The following is a 10,202-nucleotide window of genomic DNA, read 5'->3' as shown; positions in this document are numbered from 1 at the left end:
GCTGGTTACAACCCTCTCTCCTTTTTAATGGTCTAGATGTTCCATTATGCACACTATCCTTTCTCTTGCAGTGTTGCTGTCTGCCAGTCCTTCCTGGGAATGATTGTGTAACAGTGAGGTTGTTGCTGTGATGATCCAGAAATGTGAGAGGCAGGGTTTTCTTAGGGTAATATCTTTTATTGGATTGACCATGTAGTACTCTGAAGTTCTCATAGTTGTGTTGCATATACAGAGTTGTGTGTGTTAGTTAGAGGACTGCAGCTGATGAGTCCCCTTGGAATGATGTTATGTTCATTGCAAAGGCTTAAGAAGATGTCACTGTTATTCCAAATTTATTCTGCATAGTTGTGCTGTATATAGGTGTGTATGACTGCATTTCTTGCACAGGATCTGCAATCCTCCAGGTATGGCTTGAAATCTTGTGGTTGCCACAGGAAACACTACAATGACACATGGAAAGCAGACCTCAAGAAAACAGATGCAATGTCAAAACCTGGGAGGAGTTGGCTCCCAACCAACTCCAGTGGCACCACAACCTCAACCAAACAGCTGCTCGTTTTGAGGTAAAGCATCTCATCCTTGAAGCAGAGAAGAGAGAGTGGAGGAAGGAAAAGGAGAGAAATCCTGGCCTGTGGCCTACTCTCCCCTGCAAAAAGATCAGATCTTCTACTTCTGTGGACAGGTCTGTGGCTCAAGGTTTGGACTCTTAAGTCACTTCAGGACTCATCAGTGAGTTGTGGTAGGGAACATCCTCTAATTGAGGGGCCAACACATAAGAACATAACATCATGCCAAGGTGACTCATAGATTTAATAGATTTTTAGGGTCAGAAGGGACCTCAGTACAGTAGATCATCAAGTTTGACCCCTGGCCCTGGTCAGGAAAGAGCACTGGGGTCAGATGACTCCACCCAGGTGCTAGTCCATTCTCCTCTTAAAGACCTCCAAGGTAGGAGCGACTCATCATCTGCAATCCTCCAGCCAACACACGCAACTTCATATATGCAACTCTGGAGTACAACACAGTTGGCTCAATAAAAGATATCACCCTAAGAAACCCTTGCATTCCTCAAAATGGCTCTTTCACAGCCCGGCAGCCCGTTTTCAGCTCTTGCTAAAACCCTGAACTCAGACATGGTCACATGAACCCAGGTGTAAAAATGACTGATGAGGAAGTCCCAGAGGCCCATGGAGGCACTCAAGGAGGTGAGAGTTTCTTCTAGGAATTGGAACAAGAGACATACAGGGGGTCATAATGGCTGTAGGACTAACACCGCAGTGGCTTTTGACTATTTTTACTGTATTTTCCCTGCTTTCTCTGGCAAGGAATTGCAAGGTGCTGCCCCAGCATATTGTGAAGCCTCTCATTTCTGTGTCACTGGAGAAAGATGGTGGTCCTGCTTGGGATGCTCTACACCCCCTTGACCCTTCCCAAGGTCCAGCTGTGCCTGTCTCTACGGCATTCAGAGCCAGAGAGTCCCTCCTTAGTCCCAGCCTCGATGCCCAGGCCCTCACTGCTAGCTCAGGCCCCTCAGGGTTGGGGAGCATGGGTGCCAGTGTTGCCAGGTCTTAAATATGAAATTATTGTATTGGAAGCTCAAATTATCACGCACTGAAAAAAAGGTAGGCAAATAAGTCTTATTCATATTTCCTTTATATTGCTCACTGTAAGGGCAAGTGAGTGAGTGAGAACTGGATCGTCAAAGTTGAAGCATTTCTTTATTTTGAGGCAGAGAAGAGGACTGCAACAGCAAAGAGTACACCAAGGTGAATGGATTGGAGGAAAGCAGCAGCAACAGCGGCAGTGGGTCTACCAGTGGGAGCTAGATTGACAGCAGCAGCAACACGGACAATAGATGAACTGAGACTTTCAACCCTGTAACTGGGGTGGGGATTTAGGGAGTGTGATTTTGGGGTTGGGAGGCTGGTGGGCTTTTGCGCAGGTGTGCAGGTCCGTGGGTGTGTATATTGTGACAGGTTTATGGTTTTCATTTTGGTGTGCATGAAAATGTGATGAAAGATGACTAGAAAGTAAGATATATAGACATATATTTTTACAAAAAAAAAAAATTCTTCATTTGGAGGCAAGCCATCATGGGAAAGTGCTGACAGCAAACCCCAAAGTCAGTTCAGACTCCCTGAGAGTGACCTGGGCTTGCCATATGCTACATCAATTATTTGGTCTAATAAAATAAAATAAAATAATTTGTATCAAATTATTTATCATATCATTTGATCTAATAAAATAATTCATAGATTTCATAGACATTAGGGATAGAAGGGACTTTGTGAGATCATTGGGTCCAGCCCACTGCCCAAGGGACAGGAAGTCAGCTGGGGTCAGATTACTCCAGCAAGACAATCATCCAGGCATTTCTTAAATTATTGATCTAATAACATCATTTGATTATTTGACAATTATTTGATCTAATAAAATAAAATAAGATCGGATTGACCCAAAGAAACATGTCTGACAACCATGACTGTCCATTTCTGAACACTTTGATCACACAAGGGTTGACACGACGGTACAACCGACTTGGCACAGGCTGCACCCATGAGCACTATTTGAGCTAATCCAACAGAATAAGGAAAATGAGTTGGTCTAATAAAAGAGATCGGACTGGCCCAAAGAAACGTGTCGGTCAACCATGACACTGCATTCCTGAACACTTTGTAGGGTCGACACCATTCTACTACCACCACCATACCCGCACGGTCACCAACACCCCTCAGCGCCGCCTCCGCCCGCCAGGGGCCGCTGCTGCTGCAGAGCGCGAGGAGACACTCTACCCCGTCCATCCCCCCCCCCCCCGCGCCGCGTCCTTTATGGTCTCGGGGGTCACTTCCGGGCCGCTCTGGTCCTGCGCAGTCGTTCGCAGCGGCGCTGTGGCGGAAAGATGGCGGCCGCCATGGCGTGAAGGGCCGCGGGAGCCGGGCCGGGCCGGGCCCCGTATGGAGGCCGAGGCGCCGACGCTGCGGCCGCGCCGCATCCAGAACCAGAACGTGATCTACCGGCTGGAGCGGCGGCGCCTGAGCTCGGGCCGCGCGGGGACGCACTGGCACCAGGTGCGCGTCTTCCACCAGAACGTCTTCCCCAACTTCACAGTGGTGAACGTGGAGAAGCCGCCCTGCTTTCTGCGCAAGTTCTCGCCTGACGGCCGCTACTTCATCGCCTTCTCGTCCGACCAGACCTCGCTCGAGATCTACGAGTACCAGGGCTGCCAGGCGGCCGAGGACCTGCTGCAGGGCTACGAGGGCGAGATCCTGGCCAATGGCAACGACCAGCGCTCTGTCAACCTGCGTGGGCGGCTCTTCGAGCGCTTCTTCGTGCTGCTGCACATCACCAACGTGGCGTCCAATGGCGAGCACCTGAACCGCGAGTGCAGCCTCTTCACGGACGACTGCCGCTATGTCATTGTGGGCTCGGCCGCCTACCTGCCCGAGGAGCCGCACCCACCCTTCTTCGAGGTGTACCGCAACAGTGAGTCCGTGACGCCCAACCCCCGGTCGCCCTTGGAGGACTATTCCCTGCACATCATCGACTTGCACACGGGCCGGCTGTGCGACACAAGGACGTTCAAGTGTGACAAGGTCATTCTGTCTCACAATCAGGGGCTCTACCTCTACAAGAACATCCTGGCCATCCTCTCTGTGCAGCAGCAGACCATCCACGTCTTTCAGGTGACGCCCGAGGGGACCTTCATCGACGTGCGGACCATTGGGCGCTTCTGCTACGAGGATGATCTCCTGACTCTGTCGGCCGTCTATCCAGAAGTGCAGCGGGACACGCAGACGGGGATGGCGAACCCCTACAAAGAGCCCTTCATCAACTCTCTCAAGCACCGGCTTTTGGTTTACTTGTGGAGGAGGGCGGAGCAGGACGGCAGCGCAATGGCCAAGAGGAGGTTCTTTCAGTACTTCGATCAGTTGAGGCAGCTCCGCATGTGGAAGATGCAGCTGTTAGATGAGAACCACCTGTTTATCAAATATACGAGTGAAGATGTGGTAACCTTGCGGGTGACAGACCCCTCCCAGGTAGGGCCTGTCCTCTCGACTGGGCAGTTACAAACAAAAACTTGGCTGCATTTCTGGTCCAAACGCTTGTTTCAGACTGAGTGGTAAAAGGGGAGGCTTGATTAGGGATAATTACATAACTTGGATCCTCTTGTTGAAGACGTTGGATGGTGCCTTTGGTATGTAATAACGCTGGTATTTCTTGCTGTTCATGATCTCTCAGATGCCTTTGAACTTGTAGACATTAGAAAAGCGTGCCGTTCATTATTCCTATTTCCCAGCAAACTGAGATGGTTCTCTGTTCTGCTTTGGGTTAATTGTCTAGTTTGTTGTCACATTGTGGTAGCATTAGCAGTTTTAATCTGTATTGGGGACTTACTGTTTTGGGTATTTTAAAAACCCAAAGTGAAAGAGGATCTCTACTCTGAACAATGGTTATAGTTTTAAATGTACCAAATGAGGAGACTACTATTTTCCTTTCACAGATCCCTCTACACTTTAAAAATTTTGGTTAAGAATTACTTCATGCCAATCATCCTAAAAATAAATAAATTAATGACATCCATTGCAGCCCTGAATACTGCACCTTCTTTCCACCATGGCATCTACACCCTTTCGTATCTAATCCCTGTTTCTGCTGCCAAAACTGTACATGTAGTTTGTCTTTAAAAATAGCTTCTTGTATCAATCTCTTCAGTCCTTGGATAATCTTATTCTTAACCCCTCTCCTATTCCCACCAGTTTGTTTCTTCTAAGGCAGTGCCAGAACTGAACAGTGGTTCAGAGGCAGTAATGCAAAGTAATATAACAAATAGACCATTTGAGAGGCCTACCACAATTTAGCCCTGCACCCTCAGTGCTGCTCTGACCCCTTCCCCTTCCTGATCTGCTGCTCTGCTTTCTTTTCCCTGACCTGTGCTCCCTGCTGGACCTGCTGCTCTGCTTCCCGCTCCCTGCCCTAGCTGCCCCTTTGCTGCCTGTCTTCTTGGTCTGTGGCATGCCACATATAGAGGCTGCCTGTACCCCTTGTAGCACATATGGCACACTTTGGCCATTCCTGGAATAGACTGTTAACTTTCTTACTCTGTGATGTACTTCTGCACATGCCACCCCATGCTCTTTTTAGCTTCCATAGTCTGACTCCACCCAATGTACTGCCAACTACAGTTTGTAACTCATGGGCTGTTTACTGAGCCGAAAGTGGTTTTATCAAAGAAATACACTTGTCACTAAGTTTCGGCTAATCTCTGTGGTACCCACAAAACATCCCTCCCATACTTGTTACCTATCATTTCTGTCTCTCCCCCCGCTCCGAGGTCTTTATGTTTCAATCCATTTGAAGCCAATCCAAGATTACTTCAAAAAAGACTAAACGATGTAATTCCCTTCTTTTTCTTATTTTTACTTCCTATACATTAAAAGAAATGTAAGGATTCTAGCAAGAATTCCTTACAAATATTTTTGCTGATTATTGTTCACTGTTTTGTTTTCTGTGGAAGTTTGGTGGTAATTTTCCCCTTGATCTTTATGTTGTTCTTTTACTAGGACTAGAAGCTATCATGAAGGGATAGTGGTTGTCTGTATGCCATATTAATCAGGTGTGGGGTTGCAACTAATGGTGTGTGCAGTTGTTTTAACTGTTGAGTTCTTGAAGGTTGAGTTTGTTTTGCCGATGCAGTGTTTGAAGTATTTACCAGATACTGTGGCATGTATTCTAGGGATATCCCCAGACAGGGAGTCTTTGTCTAAATGATTCACAGTGAGGTGCTCCTGAGTCTCTTCTGCTAGTCCAGGAGTTTTGACGATGTTGGTGACCCAAAAGAACTTAAGCTGCCCTTGCTAGGTGAATGCTATGGATTCTCTTGGATTGATTTTTCCATGGTTCCCCAGGCATTTGAGACTGGCTTGGGTTCTGGAGTCGTTCCATTTGAAGACCTCTCAGACTTCGTAGCTGATTCAGACTGGGGCTGGTTTGCAGTGTTAGATGCAGGCAGAACACTAGACTGTTCCTTCAGGAGTGGCAATCAGTTTCTTATTTCTTTCTGGGTAAATTCTGGCTGTCTGATCACTTGAGCTGTTGAGGTAACCAGCTTTACGTAAAAGCACTGGTGGCAAGGGCTTCCCTTTTCACAGAGAGGTTGGCTACAACAGTGGTTGTTGACCTTTTTCTTAATGGGACCCATGTGCAAAGATCCATGGCCTGTCCTGACCCATGCCCTCCTGGCTGTGCCTGTGCCCAGCCTCCAGCTGCCCCCATCCCACTTGGAGCATGGTATTTGTGGCAGCTTCCACTCGTGCAGGCAGCAGCAGTGTGAATCTGGCCCTGGCATGGGCTGGAGGGAGGAGAGGCCTGTGGCACCCCTCTGCTCTGGGCTGGGGCTGCCACAGAGTGCCAGGCAAACCTTATCAGGTCATGGCCCCTCCCACCCCCTGAGCTGCATCTCCTGACTGCCCTGTCTGTATGAGCATGGGCACTGTACTGGTACCACCTGCTGGACACGCAGCTTTCCTCTGTACCCCCTCTCCCCACCCCGGCCCCAACCCTGCCTGGAAGGGGCAGATGCCTTCCTGCTGCCCCTCTGCCCTGCCACAGCTCGCAACTCTTTGACATATTTTTGCAACCCATGGGTTGAGAAACATTGAGCTACAGTGCACCTTTGATTCATCCATGCTCAAGCTAAACCTCAGACTCTCTGATTTTGTCAATTTCAAAGCTGTTTCTTCTAAGCTGTTGCATGAGACTGGGTTGAGGAAGTTGGAGAAAAGCATTGTGGGGATTTTGATGTGTTGGGAGAGAAACATCCAGGTTTCATTTTTGAACTTATAAAATGTTATTTTAAGGGATTGTGTATGCAGCTGGACAGGGCTTTTTTTTTTTTCTTTTTAAATGAAAGCTTTAACATAGAACATTTTAGCTTTACCAACCTTGCCAAACAGCCCTATCATCATACCCTGCCATCTCCCACTGTTTTTGAATGTTTTTTATGCCAACAGTAGCTGGGCTCTCTTCAGTGAAAATCTCTGTTCCTTCCTGTGCACTCAAGTCTAACCTTCCCTGGTGGTTTGTTAGTCATCAGATTATCTAGTGACGCCTGAAATGGTGGTGCAATTTAATATTTAAGCCTGGTTTCTTTTTTTCTGATTTTTGGAATCTTAATGTTAGGTTAGCAGGGAAATTAACTATGTGATTCAGAAGGGTTTTTCCACCGTTTAGACTTCTACACACATCCACTGTAGAGCTAGGAGGAATCAAAACTGAAATTAGGGTAGTGTAGTGTTCAGTCAGGCTCTCAGATGAGTCTGGACACGATGTGAATTAGAAATACTACATTTCCCACCCCCTTATACCCTCCCCCCCAACACGTACATACCCCATAGATGTGTGGCTGGCTACCTAATATATTTAATCTATTGCACAATGCACACTCACATGTTAGAGCCATTTGTAACACCTAATGTGAGGTGCTCTGGTGGAGTGCACTGCACTGATAAACATTTACCTGGAGTGCAGTGGTTCCTATAAAAGGAATATGTTGCAAATTTAATTTTTCAGTCTTCAAAAAGGTAAATATATTTGCGGCATGCAATTGGATATTTAAAAACCTTTTCCTTTGGTTACCTCTTCATGCCAGTCCCCAGGACCTGTAAGGGCTTTCCGCTCCTGCAGCGGTGACTTAGCTAATAGCATAGATGACAAAAGTAGTCCATGGGTATCTAGGCCACCGCTGCTTTCCCCCATTTTATGATGGTCTAATTTCAACGTGCTAGCAACAGCTACTATGAAATACAGCATTAGAGAAGGAGACACACTATCTGGTTTCAGGAGAGCTGCCCATGATTTATTCCCCTGTTCTTTACCCCAGTGTACAATTTATCCCAAAGAATGATATTTTGGGATGAGTCTCCAGCTGTGCTTCTGTTAGACCAGACCTATAGTGTACGTACACCAAGGTAAGTCTCTAGGTTGAAAGTATATTTAGACCCTTTTGAAAGCATCTAATAAAAATGAGGATCCTAAGATCTGAGGTCATCGGGTATCGTGGCTATTGAAGGCAAAAGGGTGCTGATCTGTAAGCTCTCCTGAGAGTTATAGGAGTTCACATGTGTGGCTGGTAGCTGGGCTTGGGGATTAATGCATTTGTGAATAACCTTATCTAGGAAAAGATTTCCTCCCAAAGTCCTCAAATCACTGCAATTATAAATCCCAAATGTGGTGCCTGGAAATTCTTGGATAAGAGTGTCAGAACTAAAAAGAACTGGGTAATGTCTTTGAGGTTTTCATTTCTGTACCAGCAGGGTACCTGGAGGACACAACTTCTGAAGGCAGTGTTGGAACACAATGCACTAAAAAGGCTCATCTCTGCATGTTGGAAATATTAAGAACAGGAAGAAAATAATGCCAGAAAAGAGCTCTCGGCTCTCCACATACAGGAAAAATAATTTGTTGCCAGCCAGCACCTGGTTTAAAATCACTTCCTCAGCAGGAAAGAAAATTAAATCTGCCACTTTAAAAAGCATTTTATATTTGGTGGAGGTTGGGGAGTGAGGAAGAGAAAACAGAAATATTGACGTCCAGTTTGAAATGAAGAATTGGAAGCACATTGAGTTCCCTCCACAAATAATATGTTGTAGTTAATAGGCTGGATAATTTGGTACCTATTGAGGTATTTGAATAGCATAATGAATTTGTATAGGGAATGTGGATTCTCCTGCATTGCAGAGTAATTGGGGAAAGTGTCTGTCTTACATGGTGTGGGAGAGACAGGGGAGAATTCCAACTAATATGGGACCTGTGTATCCGTGCTCTGCTGATAATTGTTGTCTTTTGCTCCTCTCGGCAGCCCTCCTTCTTTGTGGTGTACAACATGGTTACCACAGAGGTTATTGCTGTGTTTGAGAATACTTCAGATGAGCTTCTGGAGCTCTTTGAGAACTTCTGTGACCTCTTCAGGAATGCCACCCTGCACAGCGAGGCTGTCCAGTTCCCCTGCTCTGCCTCCAGCAACAACTTTGCCAGACAGATCCAGCGCCGGTGAGCCATTCGGAGCATGCCTTATACCATGTAGATACACGCTCGCCCCCACCTATTCAAGGCCAGTATCAAAAAGCTGTGGCAACCTTAAGAAAGATAGCTTCTTACTGACTGATTGGGATTAGAGTTCGTTTTGAATGTGGCTTGTAATGCCATAACATGATGGTTCTGGAATCCTAGAACACCCAAAGCTGAGGCAGGATGTGTATGACTTGTATTCAGTCTTTGTGAGCTTTTTTAGTATTCTTAGCTACTGACAGACCCACCCCAGAAAATACAGTGATGATCTAGCATTTAAACCGGAGCAAAGCATTTCTGAAACAAGAAGGCTGGAGAGGGAGGCATCGTGTGTTGTGACTTCCTTCAAGCCTGTTAGAGCACAGCATCTGTGCAGCATACACCCATGAAGTCAGGGTTCAATAAACCCAAAATGTTACCACACATGGGATTTCTTTTGTCAGGCAGGCTTCCCCAAACTGAATGGAATAACATTGCTGGTGGCACTGTCTATAGCAGTGATTCCCATCCAGAGTTCTGTGCATGCTGGGGTGACCCAAGGCCCTTTTAAGAGTGTCGCTCAATATTAGCACTGTTACACATGATTCACAAGATAAAGCCAGAGGTTTTGAATGAAATCCATAGTATAAAAAGCATTCTGCCATGTTATGGCCTTTCTGAGTTCTTTGCAACAGAAGAATTACTTCAGTGTTTTTTTGTAGTCAAAACTGGAGTGAAAGCTAAGAGCTGGGAGCCCGGAGTCCAACCAGATTGAGAACTGCTGTTTTATGGTGTCAGTGCAAAGTGCTGACCTGTCTAGTCTCCTTTTGAAGGATGAATGAAATATAAAACCAAACAAGAATTGTACAATTGGTTTGAATAGTCAGAAGGGGTGTTAATACTGTATTTACCCAGATCCAAGACAGCTTTAAATTTATGACGACTCCCCAGTAGTTAGATTCTGTACATGGAAATGTATATATTTGTTATAATTTTCCTTGTATAGAATATGATTATTGGAGGTTTGTTTTAAATTCACCCTCCCCTGCCCCATGGCTACGGCCAAGAAAGCAGTGGCAGGAAGTGAAGGGCCAGACCCCCTCCCACCCCTCTCTTGTCCCCCTGTCTGACCTCCTGCCTCCCGGGTCCTCTCCACC

General features: G+C 46.5%; 1 protein-coding gene across 1 annotated transcript in view; it reads left to right on the top strand.

The window, feature by feature from the left end:
• The first annotated feature begins 2,884 nt into the window (after positions 1–2,884).
• Positions 2,885–10,202, top strand: part of DET1 (de-etiolated homolog 1 (Arabidopsis)) — a 36,645-nt gene continuing 29,327 nt past the window's right edge. Inside the window, exons 1-2 of the mRNA XM_019504063.1 lie at positions 2,885–4,037; positions 8,858–9,048. Coding sequence (XP_019359608.1) covers positions 2,955–4,037; positions 8,858–9,048 — 1,274 coding nt within the window. The 5' untranslated portion in view covers positions 2,885–2,954. The remainder of the gene's footprint in view (positions 4,038–8,857; positions 9,049–10,202) is intronic.

This window comes from Gavialis gangeticus, unplaced genomic scaffold (assembly GCF_001723915.1).
Source record: "Gavialis gangeticus isolate Ggan-Ray unplaced genomic scaffold, GavGan_comp1, whole genome shotgun sequence".
Classification (NCBI taxonomy): Eukaryota; Metazoa; Chordata; order Crocodylia; family Gavialidae; genus Gavialis; species Gavialis gangeticus.
Note: the sequence above shows the minus strand (reverse complement) of the source record. Positions and strands in the feature narration are given on the sequence as shown.